Here is a 23,530-nt window from a genome sequence, read left to right on the forward strand (position 1 = left end):
ATGTGTAAAGAGTTGCAAAACACAGGCTACTAAGAAATGATACTTAATTTTAGCAAGTCATTTACACTTGTATCCTTTTTTATAGACCAAAGCACACTGAGACCGTACTCAATTGCTTAATAAAATTAATATTACAATATTTCAGTTGATGTACAATTAATATATGATACAATAAAGATACCAAGTGTTGCTTATCCCAAATTTTTAAAAAGAGACTTAAGTGCCATAGTCTTAGTCTCTTTTATGTGAATATGTATTTAATTTATTTAGAAATATTAACTAAGTTAATATTAGTTCATAGCATTAACTAATTAACTAAATTAGTTATTTACTAAATTAGTTAATATTAACTAATATTAACTTAGTTAATATTTCTAAATAAACCAAATACATATTCACATAAAAGAGACTAAGACTATGGCATTTAAGTGCCATAGATTTTTCCCCCTTTTTCTCTAACAGTTAAGAGACAACAGTATAATGTTGCCGTGATAAAGTTTTGTACCTTTAGCTGAGGTGCCAGGATGCAATAACATGGGTTCATGCACTTTCAAGACACAGAAAGCAGAAACCAGAGGGGTTAGAAGGATCAGAGAAGTTAAAAGGGTGTTAAGTGTAGCAGGGAAAGATAGAGTTTTGATTCTATTTGCCAAAAGCACTGAGATGCACTCTTTCCTTTCCAAACAAATTCCCTAGACACAGGCCACTGCAAGGAAGCCAAGATAACACCAGCAATAGAGCCTCCTCTGAGAGAACTGTTTCTGAGTTAATCATCACAAGTCAAGGACCAACAGCCTAAATTGAAAGGAGAAATGATGCAATCAACTTTGCAATATAATGCTAGAGTAGGTAAGAAAAAACCAAAGTGATTCAACCAGTGATCACAAAAGAACATGAAACCCTAGAACTGAGGATATTTTCAAAACATAGGAAAACTCAGTCCTGGTCCTTCCTATGTCCTATTTTCAGTATTTCTAAATGTCTGCTGAATATCTGCAAATAAATCTGTGCCAACTAACTGAAACTCACTCTCCAAACAACCATCTCCTTTTCTATATCTCCAGTTTCATTCCTGATTTCCTTCTGGTCCCTTCTACCTTCCCCATTGTTGTATGAATCATTCTTTTCTGAAACATTGATCACATAATTCTGTTTGTCCACTCAAAGCCTTACTTAGTTTGTCAATACATATAAACACCAACTGAGGTGTTTGAGATCCGTCAATACCCAGCACAGCCTACCTTTCCAGTCCTATCCCTCTAAAAGCCTGTGCCTTGTTACCTCTCCTGCTTTCTCTCATTCCTTTAACACATCTCTAGATTGCTACTAACTCTAGTGCCCACCGCCAAACTTTGAAGTCCAAATCATCTCTTTTACCCCCCTAATTCTACTTCATCTTCAACCCTGTCCTAAGAGACTCAATCTCTTTACCTCCTGCGTTCTTTAAACAGTGTGCATACAATAGCATATCATTATCTCTGAAATGGAGCAGACTGTTTGGTCCTTGTCCCCCATGTCCTCTGCCTGCCTTTTGTCTGTGGAAAAACTTTAGCCATAGGATAAGTTTAATCAGAGAAATGAGAAAATGCAAAAACAAAGGAAAACAGACAAAGGAGATCAAATAGTAATAGTTTAGTCATTAAGCATATTCAAGGACATTTAGTTCCTTTCAAGGGCTATAGATAACATCCTGAGTCATATCCTGTGAGCTGTCTTATAGATTCTGAACCCCCAGAATCTATAACCCCCACAAAGTGAAGAAGTTCACTACCTGATGACCAGGCTGTAGTGAGGACATAAGCTGCCACAATTCTAAGAACTGGCCTCAAGAAATGGGACCCAACTGACCCTGGAACTGAAAAGTAACTTCTTAAAACAATCAAGATGATGCTGGTCAGACCACTAATGACCAATTTCAAGATGATTGTCAGAGCTGACTGAAACACATGCTGTTTCTGCATGTTGCGCCCTCTGACAGCCTATAAAAGGTCTTGCCCACTGATTATCAGCGGTGGGGAGTTGGCCTTTGGACAGGTGCCCACCTTCCTCTCCCCCAACCCTGCCATGCCAGTATGTAAAACAAAGCAAACCTTCCTTTCCACCAACCTGTCTTTTTACTGGCTTTCTGAGTGGCAAACTGGACCCCACTTTTGATTACATCTCTACAAATTGGGCTTCCCAGGTAGTACAGTGGCAAATAATTTGCCTGCCAAAGAAGGAGATGCAAGAGAATCAGGTTCGATCCCTGGGTCAGGAAGATTCCCCTGGAGTAAGAAATGGCAACCCACTCCAGTATTCTTGACTGGAAAATTCCTTGGACAGAGGAAATGGGGTGGCAAAGAGTCGGACATGACTGAGCAACTGAACACACGCTATAAACTAGAATTTGTTGCATATGTTTTCTCTTCCAGACAATGGAACTCTGGAGATCAGGAACTACTTGTTATGCATTTTAATACCTCATGTACAGAGACATTGCACAGTAAAAATTCAATAAACATTTGCATACTGCATTAAATGTCTTCAATAGTTTTATTATTCGGTATAAATTCATATGTGATTTTATTCCATGTGTAATTTCCTAGCCTTGGCCTTATGTTAGTTACAGCCAGAACATACAGTAACTCCAAGAAAATTTATTAAATAAGGAGGATAAGGTCAGTCAACTCTTGTTGATGATTTGGACAATGAGGAAAAAATGATGTAATGAGTCCTTCATATGATGATTTCCACATACAAATCTGATTTACCCATGATGGAAAGTAGGAAACCTCATCACCCCAAACTAAAAAGGCGCCAGCGCCCTCAGCTTAGTATAGCTGAGTTTGCCTTCAAAACGGAGGGCAAGAAGCAAACAAATAAACAGAAGGTTATTGTTACCATCTTTCTAAATTCCATATATATGCAGAAGAAAAATTTTTCTGTCCCTCTTTGTTCCTCTGTTTTTTTGAGATATGGAGTATACATGATACATGCATATATATGTATATACCCATGATATATGGAATGGGTACATTGTTGCAAATATGTTTAAAGAAAATTGGCAATATATTATGAATAAAAAAGTATATTATATATATTGCATTCCCTCCATATTGTAAAATTGTTAAAATTTAACGATTACTAATGTCACCTCTCTGTCGCCACCATTCTTTCTTTAGATTTAAATAGCAAAGATTATCTGAGGATTTATGTAAACTATTACCAAAAAGAAAAAGGACAATGATTATAAGAAAAGAAAAACAGTGATTCATCAATTAGAAAGTAAGCCATTTTTACTAGTGAAAGTCCACGCATTGCAACAAAGACCCTCTGCAGACAAAAAAAGAGAGAGAGAAAAGTAAGCCCTTTTTTTTACAATTGGTTTTCTTTCATAAATGTAAATATAACCATGAAAATTGAAACCAACACTAGGTAAAACAGCTAAGGTAGAGATTCTTCATAAATTACAAGCGATCCATACCAATCTGACATGTTATAGCCCCAAACATAATCAATACATATTTAAACATCTAATGAAAAATGAATCTGTGTCACATAGCCAGATTTATTTGTGTTTGCATCTTCCATCTTTCCAAATTTCTCAGGTTTCAAAATTGCTGAAAGCCAAAAAAAAACTCTCAAATGTATTCAAGCTGTTAAAGAAGAACTGCCGATAGGACATTAAGTTGTTGCTCAAATGTTACTGAGCAGTAAAATACCATGATAGAGTGGCATCTTGCTGGGTCTCCATTACATCTTCAGCACTAAAATTAATTTATGATCAGTCATCAATTCATTTACATGTCATTTTGTGCTAAATCCTTCCTTGCTGATAGATGCTTATCCTTAGACCCATTAAGCTAAAGTGTATGCTTTATAATATGACCCTGCTAATTGTTGCATTACCATTTTTATGAGATACAAAAACTGGCTGTCCCCCATTTTTTTTAGGAAATATTTAATCCATGAATTCTTCCTATTTAGTACAATATATCTATCTGTTAAACACAATCTTCAGCTCTGAGTGTCTTTGAACACATCAATCCAAATACTGACCTCTGCCTAGATGTAGAAAAACATGTCTAATATTTAGAAGCTCTTTCACTCAAATGTATTGAATAATGCAATAATTCACCTACATTCCTCAGAGAAAGGAATGTATAATATAGACAGAAAGCAAAATAAGAAATTAAAAATATCTCTTCCTTGGGACCTATGACATCTGCTCATTTGATCTACTCAGATAAAAGTAGAATATATGATATTCCTCTTTTATCTATTAACTTTTGAAGTCTGTGTTTAATTTCTTTTTAACTACATCAGAGCTGTGGAGACTGTCTAAGAAAGTTATTTAATGATTTTTAGCATTCCCTCTGAAATTTCCCATTGTGAAAATATGTCCCTTAAGTTTTTGCAACAAAAGCAAAGCATCAGGTCATGCTTTTAAGTGGTCAGTTCTTTAAAAGCTGTGTGGTTGAGTAAGGCGGTGGGGCTGCGAGGTTTTGTTTTCAAAATAATCTGCTTTGAGACTTGCAGCAAAAATCTCCAACGACATAAACTACAGTAAGTATAGAACCCTGATTTCCTTTCGACCAACTTATTTATGTAGGGTCTAGCCGTTAAGGAAAGTTTTATTCAAGTCACATCATAGTATTCACTCTCACTCTTATTTTTGTGATCACTGAAGCGGTTAGAATCTTGGCTTCACATTCAGGACATTTTTCTCCTGCCCTTTCTCTTATTGTCTTTTGTTTCTTTATTCCTGTGGTAGAGTCATTAAATACAGGGAACACTCACCCTTGACTCCCACCATGGAAGTAAAAAAACCAAAAATGTGTATTAAAGGCTTCTCCTATCCTGCTGTCCCAAAGTGGTGGGTTTGGCATTTAGACAGAACTAGTACAAGCATTGGAGAAGGCAATGGCATCCCACTCCAGTGTTCTTGCCTGGATAATCCCAGGGACAGAGGAGCCCGGTGGGCTGCAGTCTATGGGGTCATCACGAGATGGACATGACTGAGCGACTTCACTTTCACTTTTCACTTTTATGCATTGGAGAAGGAAATGGCAACCCACTCCAGTGTTCTTGCCTGGAGAATCCCAGGGACAGGGGAGCCTGGTGGGCTGCTGTCTCTGGGGTCGCACAGAGTTGGACATGACTGATGCAACTTAGCAGTACAAGCATATTCCTGAAGACTGAAACAATCCTGTATGTTTATTTCTAGGCAAAAAAAGAGTGTGATGTGCTGTAATCAAAACATTTTTCTACTTTACTAAAACCAAATAGGTTTAAACTGAAAGTTAAAAGAAAATAATAAAAATGTGATTCCCTACAAAAAGTGGTGATGAGTTGAATTTTGTTAGCTTGAGTCAGTATAACTGAATATAGAACTAAATGTGAGAAAAACAAATAATAAAAGTTACATCTAAAAACTATAATTTTTGATCTTAAGTTTATAGGGGGTAAAAATTGTTTCCAGAGATAAAATAATACACTGTATTTGTATAAATATATATTTATTCATATATGTATACATGCACAGAAAGCGAGAGAGGAGACCAGGAAATCACTTTCCTCTTGAGATCATGATAATTTGTCTTTATTTATTTATTTTTTTGAGGGGCACTAATTTTGTAATTTATTTGAATTCTTATCACTTTTGTCTTTTTCTTTTCCCCGCCCTAGGAAAAGGCATTTTCTTTTTTTTTTTGGGATGACCTGGAGGGATGGTACGGGGAGGAAGGTGGGAGTGGGGTTCAGGATGGGGAACACGTGTACGCCTGTGATGGATTCATGATGATGTGTGGCAGAACCAACACAATATTGTAAAGTAAATAGCCTCCTAAAAAATAAAAAAGCAAAAAAAAAAAAGATAATTTGCCTTTAGAGTAAAGCTGATTGATTTTGAATATTTTTCTGCCATTTATCAGGTGGGTGAGCTTAAAAAAGTCTTTAAACCCCTCTGTGCCTCAATTTCCTTATCTATAAAGTGAGAATAAATAAAGGATTATGACAATTAAGTGAGTTAATATATGGTAAAACCTTAGAACAGGGATCAGTGGACTTTTTCTATAAGGTGTGTGTGTATGCTAAGTCGCTTCAGTCATGTCTGACTCTGTACAACCTTATGATCTGTAGCCCGCCAGGCTCCCCTGTCCATGGGATTCCCCAGGCAAGAATACTGAGTAGATTGCCATGCCCTCCTCCAGGGCATCTTCCTGACCCCGGGATCGAACCCACGTCTTTTACATCTCCTGCACTGGCAGGCAGGTTCATTACCACTAGTGACACCTGGGAAGTGTTTCTATAAGGTGCTCAAGTCAAGGATTAATCTCTCAGTCATGTCCTAGATACTAAATATTTTAGGCTTTGCTGTCTTCCTCATATGATTTTTTCTTGTTTACTTAAAACCCTTTTAAAATGTAAGAAAGTTTCTTAGCTCACAAAGCCACTCATACCAAAACCCGCCAACTGTTCAGAAGAGTGCCCTGCACATACTAAGTGTCGTGTATGTGCAAGTTGCTATTATTACTATTATTATCAAACCTAAATTTCTAGCCAAGCAGTTGGAAGGAATAGATTTTCAATAAATATTTGCTGTGGAAGTAAATAAATAACAGATTTTCAAATATATTTTCCATTTCTGAGTATTATGAACTGAATGATAACATCCCCCTAAAATTCATGTTGAAGCTTTAACCCATAATGTTATGGCATTTTGAGGTGGAGCCTTCCGGAGATATTTAAGTTTAGATCAGGTCATGAGGGTGAGGTCATCATGGTATGACTAGGGACCTTAGCAAGCTCTCCTGCCATGTGAGGACATAGCGAGAAGATGGCTTCCTGTAGGAAAAGGGCTCGCGCCAGAAACCCAGCCTGCCTGTATCTTGATCTTGGACTTCCCAGCTTTCCAATATTTGCTGTTTAAGCCATCTAGTCTATGATATTTTGTTATAACAAACCAACCAGACTAAGACACCAAAATTATGAGCTATAGAATTACTGATATTTTCCTCTCTTCTTGGCTTTTTCCATCCATGAACCATTATTTCAAACTTTTTAGAGTCCCTCATAAATTCGTTGTTAAGAAAATATCTGAAAATAATATACTTATTTTTTACAAATATAGGCTCTGTGCCTGGCTAACCACTGATGTTCCTTAATGTGGCAGCTGTTGGAATATAACATATTTCAGAAGTAAAATTATAAATAATTTTACATATAGGCTAATTACTAGCCCATCTCTGTGTTATCATTGGACTTTCCTTTCCGTTGGCTTTAACATTTAAAGACTGGAACATAATTGTTAGTTCTAGTTCACAAAAAAATGGTCATTATGCTTATGAAAATGAAAATAGAGAATTTAGATGAAAGAAATGATTTACTCACACCACACAGAAATTTAGAACTCAAAGTCACTGACGGTAAAATCAGAATCCTCTCTGTGGGCACTTACCATCTTAAAAACATAAAAACCCAATGGAAATAGTTTCTGTTTTATTGCCCACCTCATTTAGCACCATTAAGCTAGCCTTGAGTGTCTGAAGAAAACATAAACACGTTAGAGCAATAGTCATTAGCATGATGATTTCTACAGCATTTGGTCTGTACATACATTCATCTCAGGGCCATCCCCATGTACACACGTATGTGTATACACATGCTCTGCTACACTCACAATCCTACTTATGCTCATATACACACTCCTACATAGACACACACACACACTTTACACATATTCACAAACCCTACCTAGATTTTCAGACACACACACACTTCTGTACACACGCATCATTTTTTTTAAATGTACTTTTATTTTTAACATATTTACTTAAATTACAATTTAATGTTAGAGAGCAGATGAAATCTTTGATCATACCTTCCCCACAAAGTTACTGTAAAGCCAAAAAAAAAAGGAAAGAAAAGAGTTCCTACTTGGCTTCTTTGGTGAAGAGTGCAACTTCTTTTACTAAGGAGAAACATTATTCATAGGATAAATTTATCATGAATACATATCTAAACACACTGAGGGTTTTACATGTGGTAGTAATTAAACAGTGACTTCAAGTAGGAAAATAAAAGTTTTTCTTAGCAATAAAAGCTTCCATTTGAAATGAACGTTATATTAGCTTCAAGGGGAAATTCAGACTGTTTTTAACCACAGTCACATTGGATAGCAAAATGTATTAGTAGGTGAGCATGTAGAAGTTCAAAATGACATTCTCCTGATTTATAGATATATTTATCCACTTCGACACTATATTTAATAAAAGAACTACATAGGCTATGGCTGACTTTTATCATTGCAATGTTTTTACTGCATTCCTAACTGAGAAGAGTTCAGTATCATTACTGAGATATGCAAAAATATGCAGAATTTTACCCTGAAGGAGATTATGCTAGAAATTCAGGCAAAGGGGCTTAACATAATATTGCACTATTAAGTTAGCTCTCTGCATTCAACGATTTAAACTTTTGCTCTGCCACCTTCAGCTGGATCTGGATTTCAAATCACAGGAGTTCTTAAATCTTAATTAGCTCGGCAAGCAGACAGCCCTCAGGTAAAAAAGAAAAGCTGAAAAGTGGAGGCTTGTGCATTACATTGTGTAATTCAGGAAGTCACGCAGGGAAAACATGTAGGTACCCATGCTTCTTCATCACTGTCATAAGGTAGTCCCCACCAGTTTTTTCTGAACTGTAACATGCAGTGTAAAATCGGTGCGAATTAAGAAGCTGTTGGAATAAAAATGAATTAAATGGAACTGTGGTAAAAGGCCTCCTAGAATGAAGGGTGTCATGAAGGTAAATACAGAAATGGGTAGGCTTACTGAAGAACCCAATGATATACAGAGGCAAGCATTTGTAGTAGGTATGTCTTTATAGCCAGGTAAAAGGCCCCCATGTGTGTGTATCAAAGAATGGACATTTACTTGACTAAAAGGACCAAACTTTTACTTTTCTCTATAGTCACCGTGAAAACACTAGGATTTAAGTTTTTTTTTCAATACCATTTGATAAATTTACATCCTTGGATATAGGATGCAATCCTGGGATCATCCTAGGGGAATACCAGTTGCAGCCTTACACTTGGTGAAGGAGGCCAGAGAAAGGCAAAGGGGTAAACTTCAAAAATAACTATTTCTTGGAAGAGCAGCAATTATTGGATCAACAATATGAAATGCATAAATTTATAGTTTATCTTGCTTTCCATCTTCCCCACTCTAAAAATAAAACCTGTGCAACCTTTAAGAGGCTTACTCTGAAGACTTGGTTATTTTCATCAGTGAATGATTTTACAGAGTGAAATACTAAGAAGCGTTTTAAGATTGTATTCTCTTCATACATTGCTCCTGATATACAAAATATATCATTTCTAAAAGTCAAGGTTTTTATGTAATAGACTTGGTTCCCCAGTAGAATGAACTTTTCATGAAAGCCGTGTATATAATTGAGTTTTCTTTCATGTCTTTAAAGCTTTTTAAAATTCATGAATTTTCTTATCATTTTGCAGCAAAGCAAAAGTATTTCCAAATCCTTTTTGAATTTTGTGTTTAATATTAACATATTAAAAATGTCACCGAAATAGATGGAGTGGAATAAATCTTACATAAGAAAGTATTTGATTTTCGAGGCATTTTTCATGTGACAAATGGGTCAGTTATTCCTATAAAATCAGTTCCGTTACCTGTCACAGAGCTCTCTAGATTGTCCGTACTGGATCCAGGTGTCTGCTCTAGCGCTCTCAGGGGTCTGGGGATTTCTAAAGCTTCCTCTTCATCATCAGCATCGTCGTCTGGAACATCTGTTTCTAAATCGGAAATCAAGGCTCCAGACATGTAACCTAACGGTGGAACTGGGGGCTGCGGAGGTTGATTATTGCTTTGAACATGCCTGGGATTCAAATGGGAAGAAAAAAAAGAAGAATGGATTAGCATTCCACAAAATTGTAATTAGAATTAAACAGCATGCGATGGTAACTCATTTTGTCTTCTCACTTTCCTTTAACTAATTTTGGAGCTTACTGTGCTGTTTTTACATTTCAGCAGAGACAATGAACTATGCCTATATGACTTGCCAAAACCATAACAACAATATATATCAGCACATTCTTCTATGGGTATTTATGGGATGATACACAGAGAAAAAGCACAGTCCCAGCATTTTTTTTTTTTGTTCAAATAAATCACACAAGAGAAAAGGAATATTCATCACAAATATTTATTTAAATCTGATTTTTTTTGTTTTTGTCCAAAAAGAACATAATTATGTTCCCGGTTTCCTGTAGAAGTTCTACTAAGCCTGTGTAACCCATGTCACCTGCTGACCCTTATGAAGAAAAGACATCACATGAAAACCGAATGCAAACACCCTCTCCCTCCAACCAGCCCATTCCCCGCTCTACCAGGCTTCTTCCTGCATGATCTTCCAAGAATCAGGCTGGCAGTTGTTTCCACTTTAATCTAGTGTAGGGGAGGAATGGCTACTTTGTATCCTGGCTACTTATTTTTGCATCTGTTTTACCCTGCTGCTGCAGTTAAGTCGCTTCAGTTGGGACTGACCCTGTGCGTCCCTATGGACTGTAGCTGGCCAGGGTCCTCTGTCCATGGGATTCTCCAGGCAAGAATACTAGAGTGGGTTGTCATGCCCTCCCCCAGGGGATCTTCCCAACCCAGGGATGGAACCCACATCTTTTATGTCTCCTGCATTGGCAGGCAGGTTCTTTACCACTACTGTCACCTGGGAAGCCCCATCAAAGTCTCAAATACCTCAAAGGCAGAAGGTACCTCAAAGGCACCTTAGTGCTGTGCATTTAGAACATCAGGTGTGCCAAACAAACCAGCTGCAACAAGTGGGTAACTCTAATCCTAACCTTGTGAAGTAGACAGAATTTGTATTACCATCTCTCCTTCAGAATTTAAAAAATTAGTTCAAATTTAAGCGACTTAAGTTTCAACTAACACGGCTAGCAAAATGCAGAGCTGGACCCTAGAGTCCACTTGGCTTGTTTTGTGATTACTAGGAGTTTTTTTCTGAACTATAAAATGCTGAAGGAAAGCAAGCCTGTTATTCGTTACTGTCATTAAAGAGGGAATATGGCATATGTTTAGACAACTTTTTTTTTTTTTTTGGCCTTGATACAAGTTGCTTAAAAGACCACCAGTGGCAAGTCCTTGCTGTTTCAACAGTTTGGACTCAGCATTTTCACTGCTGAGGGCCTGAGTTCAATCCCTGGTCAGGGAGCTAAGATCCTGCAAGCTATGGGGAATAGCCAAAAAAAAAAAAAGAAAAAAGCATTCAAGACCACTGCAATTAAGGGTATGTAATATTTATAAGTGTGTTGTGCACTTCATGGGTCAATTTGAACAGAGTCCTTGGAGGGAAAGCCCAGAATTATTATTTGAAAATATTCCTCCTGTGACGTCCTGTGCAGCCCAGATGGAGGCACTGCCATTTCGGTAGGGTAAGCTGCTGTGCGAGCACATGGAACCTTCTGTCCATGAGATCCTTGGACCTCCTATATGGGGAGTCAGTGTGACATTCGGTGGCATGGTTGGACTGAATGGAAGCACACTCAGAGAGAGAAGCAGTCAGCTCTGTGGATACCTGGGACAGGTGGAGATGAACTGTTCACTCCTTCAGCAAGTGACTATGGAGCACTCACCAAGAGTGGAAAGACAACTCAGACAACTGAGCAGTGAACAACTCCAGGTGAAAACCCATGCCCTCTGAATAGTAACAGCTATGGAGTGGCTAGATACTAAGTACTATACAAGTATAAACTTACTGCTGCTGCTACTGTTAAGTCGCTTCCTAAGTCGCTTCTGTCGAGTCCTACTCTGTGTGACCCCATAGACGGCAGCCCGCCAGGCTCTCCCCTCCCTGGGATTCTCTAGCCAAGAACACTGGAGTGGGTTGCCATTTCCTTCTCCAATGCATGAAAGTGAAAAGTGAAAGGAAGTCACTCAGTCATGCCTGACTCTTAGTGACCCCATGGACTGCAGCCCACCAGGCTCCTCTATCCATGGGATTTTCCAGGGAACAGTACTGGAGTGGGGTGCCATTGCCTTCTCTAATAAACTCACTACTTCTTCCAAAAACTAAGATGTGAAATAAAGAATTTGACCTTGCCCAAAGAGAACTGAAACATCTGCCCTGAACTCCTAAGAGGTAATCTCTAAGCTCTAGAATGTCCCATCTGATAAAATGTCTTTGTTTACCTGGAGGCTGGAGGCTCTTCCAGAAAGTCTAACAATATGACCTATGATGGGGACTTGGAGTAATACAATATCAGCTCCACCTTCAGGAAGGGTCAGAAATTGGATCAGCCATGCTGATAGTCAACCACATTTGGGAGTTCAGTTCAGTTCAGTTCAGCCACTCAGTCGTGTCCGACTCTGTGACCCCATGAATTGCAGCACGCCAGGCCTCCCTGTCCATCACCAACTCCTGGAGTTCATTTGGGAGACAGACCCCCAGTAAAGACTCTGAAACTCAAGGCTCATGTGAACTTCCCTGGTTGACAATACTCCACCCATATTGTCACGCTGGGACATTATCCTTTCCACGACTAACCTGGGAAAGGACCAACAGGAAACCTGACTTTGGAATTTCCTAGTTGTTTCCCATGCATTTCTTCTCTTGGCTGATTTTAATTTATATCTTTTCATTATAATAAACTATAACTTTGAAAATTATAGTTTTCAGTGAGTTCTGTGGCTCCTGCTAGTGAATTCTTAAACCTGGGGATAATCTTGGGGACTCTCCAACCTTGTACATAACGTTAGAAGTGAGGGTGGTCTTGGAGGGACCGCTCTCTCAGTTTGTGGATGAGTCAGTTACTATGAATTATCATTGCCATTTACAAACGGAGGACTGAAGCACAGAAGTGTTAAGCAAGTTGCCTGTTGTCACGAAGCTAGTAAGGAGTGGCCATGATCCAACCTTGGCTGACACTAGTCAAATGCCAGACCAAGCAATCAGAATGTGGGGTGAGGGCTATACATCCAGGTTTTCCAGATGATTCCAAATTCAGGCAGAGTTGACAACCCCTGAGCTAGAATCTGTGCTTTAAATGATTAAGCTTCAGGGTTTCATTTAATTAACCTGAAGGAAATTCTTTGTCTCTTAAAGCAGCTGGCTTCAGCTTTAATAGTGTTTTATAAAGCAGGCTGATGAAAAATAATACTTTTTAAGAGTAAATTGTCTTTGACCTTTGAAAAAACATCTGATGATTGAGAAAACGTTCAAGAACTTCTGGTTCTAAGAACCTATGTTTGTAATAAGCTTTAAGTGATATTCTGGGTTTTAGTATCTCTTGGTATATTTAGTTATATATTTAGAAAAAAATAGTTAACACTTAGAATAAGATTTATCTCATTATGAGCTTATCTCAGTAACTAAAACTATTGAAAAAGAAGCTAATGGTATTTTGTGAAAATTTAACTTCAAACACAGGACACAAATCAATGAGTGTGTACATAATCAGAGGTATGTCACTGAGATAATCAGATGTCACTGAGATTTCATTTTCAAGAGTCAAACTCATATGTTACTATTTGGGAAAAGGGAGAGTAAATAAAAAATAATTGTACAAAATTGTGAGTTGATCCCACTATTCTTGCATTTTCATAGGATACATAAGTAGACAGTCATCTATATCTTATGAAAGTTTACAAATCTATTAGGAAAACAAGGAATTTGTATTTGTAAGACATTACTCTAAGGGCTTCCTAGGTGGAGCAAGTGATAAAGAATCTGCCTGCCAAGGCAGGAGACAGAAGAGACACGGGTTCCATCTCTAGGTTGGGAAGATCTTCTGGAGTAGGCAACCCACTCCAGTATTCTTGTCTGGAAAATGCCATGGACAGAACAGCCCCGAGGGCTACAGTCCATGGGGCCACAAAGAGTCGGACATGAGTAACTGAACAGATACACTCACACAGTGTATTCTAAGGGCTTTCTAGGGATGCATGTACTGTACTAATTTTGTTGCTTTTTTCTGTCTAATTTAATTCAACCCAGAAAAGGTCTTTTAATAACTGACACTGACCATATGTGATTTGCAGAAGCTTACATTTACATATTCACAACCACATACAGAACTAATCACAGGCACTTTGAAGACTCTAAAAAGAGTCCTTCATTATGATGCTGGAAGTGAGTTCAAGAAGAAGCTAATTGAAGCTAACTGTACATTAAAAAAGATTCTGGCGTAGCCAAAAGCACTTGAGCCTGAAATTCTGCAGATCCTGAATTCTTGCTCCAGTTCACTCTAATCAGTTGTGTGACTCTGGTCAAATTATTTAACATTTATTCAGTCAATTTCCTTATGGAGATGATTACAGAGTTGTACCAAAGCATTTCTAACTCCAGCTGCAGAGTTCAGTGAGACTCTCTAGTGAATTTAATGTTCAAGAACGCTTCCCCTCTATGTGTGTTGAAAGCATGGGTCCCCTGAACTGATAAGGACAATTACCATGTTTGCTTTGCTATATCAAACTGATAGGCCCTTGTCAACTCGTCCAGGTGAGCTTGCAGCATGGGCTGCATCTCTTCCCGTGGGGAGGGAGTCAGAGTTGCCGTGGACTGCTGGCCAAAGGAAATAGCAGGGGAAGAAGCCACGCCTCGGACAGGAGGTGTTGGGACACGATCGTCATCTTCTTCCAGTTCATCCTCCATACCCTGGTGTAAGTAAGTTTGAACTGGTAATGGTGGGCACCAGCTATCACTGTCGTAGCTGAAATTAAATGAAAAAAAAAAGAGAATGCATCACACATAGGCATTCACACACAGGCACACTGGCCATGAATGGCAACCACAGGAACATCTAAGATGTTCTCTCAGTTTACTTCTGCCTGATTTCTCGTTGTTGGCACTATTATAGTAAATCACCTATAGTAAATTATTAGATATTATCTTAATTTCTAACCATATGTACATCTGTTATCTCAAAATCTCAATTTATTCTTAAAAGGTCTTATTAGCTAATTGTTACCCCACAGTTACAAAAGGCAATCATTTCCCAACAAAGGTATTCACTTGAAAAAAAAAATTGCTAATTATGGGCAATTAATGAACTTGGTGCTTGGAGATTTAACTACTTTCTTCTCTTGTGCATCCTTGTACACCAAAAGAATATGCCAATATTTATCTAAGAAGTTTGATAATTTTATTTACTCAGTCTAGGTCCATGCCAACCTTCCATTCCATGTGACACGTCAATCATTAAGACTTTGTGCTACAAAATACATTCAATAACTTTTCAACTATCCTAATTTTCTTAATTTTTTCATTAGAAACTGATGTCATGTATCTCAACATCTGAAATCTATAAAACAGAAGTTGAAAACCTAATCCTATAAAATACATATTAAAAAGAAAAATAACAATTTCTAAATATACCATGTTTTAGGGATTCTGGCTGGGGAATATGGAAAATCAACCCAAAATGTTTTAATTGTGACACAAAATCAGCAGCATTTCTGTTTACACCTTACCCATAGTGCTATTATTTTCATATATCAGACAGATCTCAATGTACTTTAAAAAGAACACTTAAGGGTAAAATAAGAAATTTTATTTTATACTTATATCTAATAAAAATAATATTAGATGTAACTGTTCTATAAAGTCAACCTCTACAATATCTCCCAAGTCTATATTCTACACTTCACCTCTACGCCCATGATCATAAATCAGTCTCCTTCTGATGTGAACCAGTCCATTAGATTTCCTGGCTCCTGGGGTGTCATCTTCATCCCTTCCATTCTACCTTCCATATAGGCAATTGGATTACATTTCTAAAATCTTCATTCACATCACACCTATGCTTAAATTATTCAGTGATATTGCTCATGTAAGAAAAGTTCAAACTCATTAGCGAGGATTAAAAGACACTTCCCCATCTCATGAGCCTATTATTTTAGTTTAATTTCCCATTATTTTCCAACACCAGCCTACTCAATAATTTTTTCAAATCTCTGGGTCTGTATATAACTAATCTCAAATCATCTGACTGTGAGTTCCTGCTTCTCCTTCAAGGTTCAATTCAAATGTCTTTAGTTCTGTGAGCCTTCTCTGTCCCCATCATAAGGAACTGATTACAACTTGATAATACTTAGACTGTGCAATCTCCATATTATACTGAAATTATTTGTTTCATGTCTCTTTTCCCCCACCTATTTTGTGAGATCCTAACTCAAGAACTTCGTAATTCTCAACTTTGCATTTCCAGCACCTACTACTGTATCCAGCATATAGAAGATTATCTAGGTTAAAGAAATCCAAAATAGAATGAATATTACAAATGTATATATCTAGTCTTGATGTCCCTTACAAACCAGTAATTAGTAAATGTCCAGATGATTTTTGAATAGCTTTACTTGAGTGTCTTCCTACTTATCCTGTTTGAAAATGTATTTATCAAGAAACTATGCATGGATGCTTTATTTATAATTGCTGAAAACCTGGAAGCAACAAAGATATCTTTCAAGAGGTGAATGAATATATAACTCATGGCATATCCAGATAGTGGAATATTATTCAGTGCTAAAAAGAAATGTACTATTAAGCCATGCACAGTAAGACATGGAAGAAAATTAAATGCATATTATCAAGTGAAAGAAATAAATCTGAAACGACTATATACTTTATGATTCCAACTATATGATATTTTAGAAAAAGCAAAACTATGAAAACAGTAAAAAGATCAGTGGTTGCCAGAGGTCAAGGGGAGGGAACGGTAAACAGACTGGGCACAGAGGGTTTTTACAACAGTGAGTCTATGCTGCACCATACTGCAATGATGGTATACATGCTGTTACACCTTCATCCAACTGTTCTTTGACATCTGCACACGGAATGTACAACACCAAGACTGAACTGTAACATAAACCATGACTGTTGGGTGATAATTACGTGGCAATAGAGTTTTATCAGTTTACCAAATGTGCCACTTTGGTAGGAGATGTTGATACTGGCAAAGGCTGTGAATGTACGGGGACAGAGGGAACTGGAAAATTATGTATTTTTTTGCTCAGTTTTGCTGCTAAACTAAAACAGATCTAAACAATAAAGTCTAGAAAACTCCTGAATTTATCATCCTTTTGTTTGACGATCATCTGTCAGGCAACTGGATCTTTGTATAGAGCATACAATCCAGTGGGGCAGGCTGATAAGAAGCAAATAACCAAAGATACCAAGTGTTGAAGGAAGAGAGCAGGGAGGGTGAAACCAGTATGGGGGCTGGGCAGGGCTATGCTGACCATCAGAAATGGAGATACTCTAAGCAACAGCTGAGTGGGCCCAGAGGAAGGGAAAATATAAAGTATTCAAAACACTCAGTTTTCTAACTGGTAAGGATTGGCAAGTAAAGAAGGTTGGTTATAGATGAGGTGGGTTGTGCTAGATCACGAAGTGCTTCATCAGCCCTGAGAAAGAGCTTGGAATTTTGCCTATGGGTGATGGACAGTCACTGAGAGGTTTTATACAGAGTGTGATGACATTCTGATTTTCAGTTTTCATCTCTTGTTGAGGGTATCTAAATAATCTTCTACCTCAATGAGTTGCAGACTGAAGACATTGTTTCAGAAGCCCTATACAGTGTGATAGGAATATCTCTTCTGAAATGCCTTTTACATTTTAGTATCAGGCACACTTTAATACGTGTTACAAATAAAATTTTTGTATATTAGAAAATATCATTGGTTACATTCATATTCTCATTTCTTTGATTATATAAGTGCAATATGACCTGAAAAAATAAATTGCTCTAAAATGATGGCATTAAAAAAAATGTTTTATATACTGGAGATCACAGATTTCATTCAAAGAAGGGAATCTGTGGTGTAAAAGTTTCACAACTTTCTATCCCAGTACCCCGCTTATTTAACTTATATGCACAGTGCCTGCTAAGTTGCTTCAGTCGTGTCTGACTCTGTGCGACCCCATAGACGCCAGCCTACCAGGCTCCCCCGTCCCTGGGATCCTCCAGGTAAGAACACTGGAGTGGGTTGCCATTTCCTTCTCCAATGCATGAAAGTGAAAAGTGAAAGTGAAGTCCCTCAGTCGTGTCCGACTCCTAGCAACCCCATGGACTGCAGCCTACCAGGCTCCTCCGCCCATGGGATTCTCTAGGCAAGAGTACTGGAGTGGGGTGCCATTGCCTTCTCCATATATGCACAGTACATGATGTGAAATGCCAGGCTGGATGAAGCACAAGCTTGAAACAAGATTGCCAGGAGAAATATCAATAACCTCAGATATGCAGATGACAACACACTTATGGCAGAAAATGAAGAAGAACTAAAGAGCCTCTTGATGAAAGTGAAAGAGGAGAGTGAAAAAGTTGGCTTAAAACTCAACATTCAGAAAACTAAGATCAAGGCATCCAGTCCCATTGCTGCTGCTGCTAAATCGCTTCAGTCATGTCCGACTCTGTGCGACCCCACAGACAGCAGCCCACGAGGCTCTCCCGTCCCTGGGATTTTCCAGGCAAGAACACTGGAGTGGGTTGCCATTTCCTTCTCCAATGCATGAAAGTGAAGAGTGAGAGTGAAGACGCTCAGTCGTATCCGACTCTTCGCGACCCCATGGACTGCAGCCTACCAGGCTCCTCCATCCATGGGATTTTCCAGGCAAGAGTACTGGAGTGGGTTGCCATTACTTCATGGCAAATAGATGGGGAAACAATGGAAACAGTGAGAGACTTTATTTTGCAGGGCTCCAAAATCATTGCAGATGGTGACTGCAGCCATGAAATTAAAAGACGCCTGCTCCCTGGAAGAAAAGCTATGACCAACCTAGACAGCATATTAAAAAGCAGAGACATTACTTAGGTAATTACATTACATTACAAAGGTCCATCTAGTCAAAGCTATGGTTTTTCCAGTAGTCACGTATGGATATGAGAATTGGACTATAAAGAAAGCTGAGCGCTGACGAATTGATGTTTTCCAACTGTGGTGTTAGAGAAGACTCTTGAGAGTCCCTTGGACTGCAAGGAGATCCAACCAGTCCATCCTAAAGGAAATCAGTCCTGAATATTCATTGGAAGGACTGATGCTAAAGCTGAAACTCCAATACTTCGCATCCACCTGATGCGAAGAACTGACTCATTGGAAAATACCCTGATGCTGGGAAAGATTGCAGGCAAGAGGAGAAGGGGACCACAGAGGATGAGATGGTTGGATGGCATCACAGTGCGATGGACATAAGTTTGAGTAGGCCCGGGAGTTGTGATGGACAGGGAAGCCTGGCATGCTGCAGTCCATGGGATCACAAAGAGTCTGACATGACTGAGTGACTGAACTGAACTGAATGAAATATTATATTATTAATTCAAACAAAAACATGTATAAGAAACCTAATTTTTTAAAAACTGCCTATTTTCAGTAGGGAATGTGCATCCTGTTATATTTCATTAATAGTTATAATTAAATTTATTCCATAAATCTTGTTACAAAATAGTACAATTTCATTCTATAAACTAGTACATGGACTTCCGTTGCTATATTCAATCTTTCAAATGGAAGTAGTCAAGTATCTCTTAAAATTTCCCTTCTTCATAAGTAGTAAGCCATCCTTCCAATAATTTAAAGGGAACACATATATGCAGTGAATATACATATAGAATATATGAGAAGGAATATGTGTGTATGTGTATATATAATGTATTCAGATAGCACAGAAAAAATTGCACTTAGTTCTTCTCCACTCAGTTATTATTATTCAAATACCATCAAGCAAAGGAGAGCGTAACCATATAAATGTGATTTTTATCATTATATGAACAAAGCTAGTGGAGGTGATGGAATTCCAGTTGAGCTATTCCAAATCCTGAAAGATGATGCTGTGAAAGTGCTGCACTCAATATGCCAGCAAATTTGGAAAACTCAGCAGTGGTCACAGGACTGGAAAAGGTCAGTTTTCATTCCAATCCCAAAGAATGCTCAAACTACTGCACAATTGCACTCATCTCACACGCTAGTAAAGTAATGCTCAAAATGCTCTAGGCCAGGCTTCAGCAGTATGTGAACTGTGAACTTCCTGATGTTCAAGCTGGTTTTAGAAAAGGCAGAGAAACCAGAGATCATATTGCCAACATCCGCTGGATCATAGAAAAAGCAAGAGAGTTCCAGAAAGATATCTATTTTTGCTTTATTGACTATGCCAAAGCCTTTGACTGTGTGGATCACAATAAACTGTGGAAAATTCTGAAAGAGATGGGAATACCAGACCACCTGATCTGCCTCTTGAGAAATTTGTATGCAGGTCAGGAAGCAACAGTTAGAACTGGACATGGAACAACACACTGGTTCCAAATAGGAAAAGGAGTTCGTCAAGGCTGTATATTGTCACCCTGCTAATTTAACTTCTATGCAGAGTACATCATGAGAAACGCTGGACTGGAAGAAGCACAAGCTGGAATCAAGATTGCCGGGAGAAATATCAAGAACCTCAGATATGCAGATGACACCACCCTTATGGCAGAAAGTGAAGAGGAACTCAAAAGCCTCTTGATGAAAGTGAAAGTGGAGAGTGAAACAGTTGGCTTAAAGCTCAACATTCAGAAAACAAAGATCATGGCATCCAGTCCCACCACTTCATGGGAAATAGATGGGGAAACAGTGGAAAACAGTATCAGACTTTATTTTTCTGGGCTCCAAAATCACTGCAGATGGTGACTGCAGCCATGAAATTAAAAGACGCTTACTCCTTGGAAGGAAAGTTATGACCAACCTAGATAGCATATTCAAAAGCAGAGACATTACTTTGCCAACAAAGGTTCGTCTAGTCAAGGCTATGGTTTTTCCTGTGGTCATGTATGGATATGAGAGTTGGACTCTGAAGAAGGCTGAGCGCCGAAGAATTGATGCTTTTGAACTGTGGTGTTGGAGAAGACTCTTGAGAGTCCCTTGGACTGGAAGGAGATCCAACCAGTCCATTCTGAAGGAGATCAGCCCTGGGATTTCTTTGGAAGGAATGATACTAAAGCTGAAACTCCAGTACTTTGGCCACCTCATGCGAAGAGTTGACTCATTGGAAAAGACTCTGATACTGGGAGGGATTGGGGGCAGGAGGAAAAGGGGACGACAGAGGATGAGATGGCTGGATGGCATCACTGACTCAGTGGACGTGAGTCTGAGTGAACTCCGGGAGTTGGTGATGGACAGGGAGGCCTGGCATGCTGCGATTCATGGGGTCGCAAAGAGTCAGACACGACTGAGCGACTGATCTGATCTGATCTGATAATTATATTACATAATGCACTAAATGACTAAAAAATATTCTATTTGCTATTCTATTTAACTAGAATGAGCATTTACCATCAGTTGTTCCAAGTCTTTTCTACAAAGATATTCTATTAATAGACCAGGAGTGAGCAAATTCTGTCCCCCTGTGAAACATAAGCAAAACTAAGAAAAAAGCAGGGATTCATCCTGGTTCTTTGTGCAAGAAATGGAAAATAGAGAGGGATGGGGAATACAAGAAAGTCTAGGTGAAAAACACGAGAGAACAGATGAAAGAAATTTGGGACACGGTGCAAATCATACAACGGGGAGAACTAGGTATCACCTCTGAGGTATTCATGTCTTAACTCCTTCCAGAACAACTGATACTTAGGTTTCCTGTGGTTTCTGAAGAAGAACAAAAAAGTAACAGATGACTCTATGAATGTTTATGAAATCCAAACATTTTTAGCTCTGTTTTTAGGGTTTCTTTCACATTCATAGATGAGTATCTTACTTGAGTGATGGAAATTCAACTTTTTCTTGCAATAAGATAAAAAGACTGTGCAAATGATTCTAATGCCAATCCAAAGGTCTTTTGGCCAACCTTTCCTAGATAAGCTTTTGTTCTTTGACTTACTGTCAGTGAAATATGAGGCATCATATTATCTGTCTTGCCTGGTGAATAATGAGCAGGATGACAACAGATCAATGTTGCATGTGAACTAACTTGTGAAAAGGCCAGATACAAACACCAAATTACTAATAAAAATACAATAAAGTTCACCACCTAGAAAAGCCTGCCAATTTCTGATTGCTGTAGCAAAACAAAGCATCAGTTTTCTATTGAATTACTATAGAATTCTTCCTACTATCCCATGATTGCATTAAAATACATTATATTTATAGCTAAGAATAATTATGTTTTGATACATTTTGCCTAGCTGAGAGAGGCATATTGATGAGAGAGAACATTTACCACTGTTGATATAGTATTGAATTAACCAATTATTTTCTATTTGGGCAGTGATTTGATAACTTCTGATATTTAATATTGTGGAGGGAAAATGGCTCAAGAAAGGCTTAGAAAGAAAATTGATGCTATCTAGATTTCCCTGGTGGCGCAGTGGATAAGAAACCAGCTGCCAGTGCAGGGGCCAGAGGTTAGACCCCTGGTCCAGGAAGATCCCACCCACGTGCCAGAGAGCAACTAAGCCCATGCGCCACAACTACCGAGCCTGAGCTCTGGAGTTCAGGAGGGGCAACTACTGAAGCCCACGCACTTGCAGACTACGTTCCCCAACAAGAGAAGCCACCTCTCTGAGGAGCGTGTGCACTGGAACAAAAAGTAGCCCTCATTTGCCGCAACTAGAGACTCTGCGCAGAGCAACCAAGACCTGCACAGCAAAAAAGAGAGAAAAAGAGGAAGAAAGAAAGAAGGAAAACTGATGATATCTAAGCTCTTAGAAACAAAATTAAACACTGTAATAAAGCAAGAGACAATCTTCTCAAGATTGTGATTATCCTGGGCTAGATATATTTCCAAAATGTATCCCTCTCTCTCCATCCTGCTGCCAATGACTTATTTTATTTCCTTATCATTTTCATGGTATTTTCTATTCTGCTGCAATATCCCCTACATTCTCTACCTGCCTTGGCCTCATGTCCTCCAATCCATCTTCTATATCCAAAGATCAGAATTCCTGTAAGACATGCAAGACTTCACACCTGGCCTCATGTCAGCTTCTCAGATTATCTTCTACTCTATGCATTTGTTTCACACTCAACAAACCTCATACAATAGCTACCAACTGCAGAAAGATATAGACAAGCAATTAGAATGCAATGTGATGAGGATTACAATAGAGAAGCTTATTTAATAATGCAAAATAAAGGAAAGGGAGGTAACCTTAACTAGAATAGGGTTGGATTGCAAAGGAGGAGTTGGAGAAATACTAAAGGAAAACTAATGGGACTATTCCTTTTCTTCCCCTCATCTTTTATTTCTACTTTTTGCCTTTGGCTCCACCTGCACAGCTAATTAGTAACATTTTGTTGTAGCCATTGGTTAGCAATCAATTCTGGTGTGGAGACTACTTTATGTTAGGGACTTTGTTGTTGTTGTTTAGGCGCTAAGTCGTGCCTCTTTTCAATCCCGTGGACTGTACTCTGTCAAATTCTTCTGTCTATGGGATTCTCCACAAGAATATTGGAATGGGTTGCCATTTCCTTCTCTAGGGGGTCTTCCCAAACCCAGGATTGAACCCGTGTCTCCTTCTTGGCAGGCAGATTCTTTACCACTGAGCCACCAGGGAAGC

General features: G+C 38.5%; 1 protein-coding gene across 21 annotated transcripts in view; it reads right to left on the reverse strand.

Moving 5' to 3' along the window:
- The window catches only part of ROBO2 (roundabout guidance receptor 2), a 663,047-nt gene that overhangs the window by 18,201 nt on the left and 621,316 nt on the right, over positions 1 to 23,530 (reverse strand). For 20 of the 21 annotated variants that reach the window (XM_086411444.1, XM_086411574.1, XM_086411573.1 and 17 more), the window contains 2 exons: positions 14,459 to 14,719; positions 9,668 to 9,873 (listed from right to left, as the gene is read on the reverse strand). In XM_086411444.1, the coding sequence (XP_086267570.1) occupies positions 9,668 to 9,873; positions 14,459 to 14,719 (467 nt within the window). Of the gene's footprint in view, positions 1 to 7,808; positions 8,716 to 9,667; positions 9,874 to 14,458; positions 14,720 to 23,530 lie in introns of those variants that run through there. The other variant, XM_086411584.1, reaches the window with a different exon arrangement.

Source organism: Bos grunniens, chromosome 1 (genome assembly GCF_055505025.1).
Source record: "Bos grunniens cultivar Pamir isolate PY7600 chromosome 1, Bosgru_T2T1.0, whole genome shotgun sequence".
Lineage (NCBI taxonomy): Eukaryota > Metazoa > Chordata > Mammalia > Artiodactyla > Bovidae > Bos > Bos grunniens.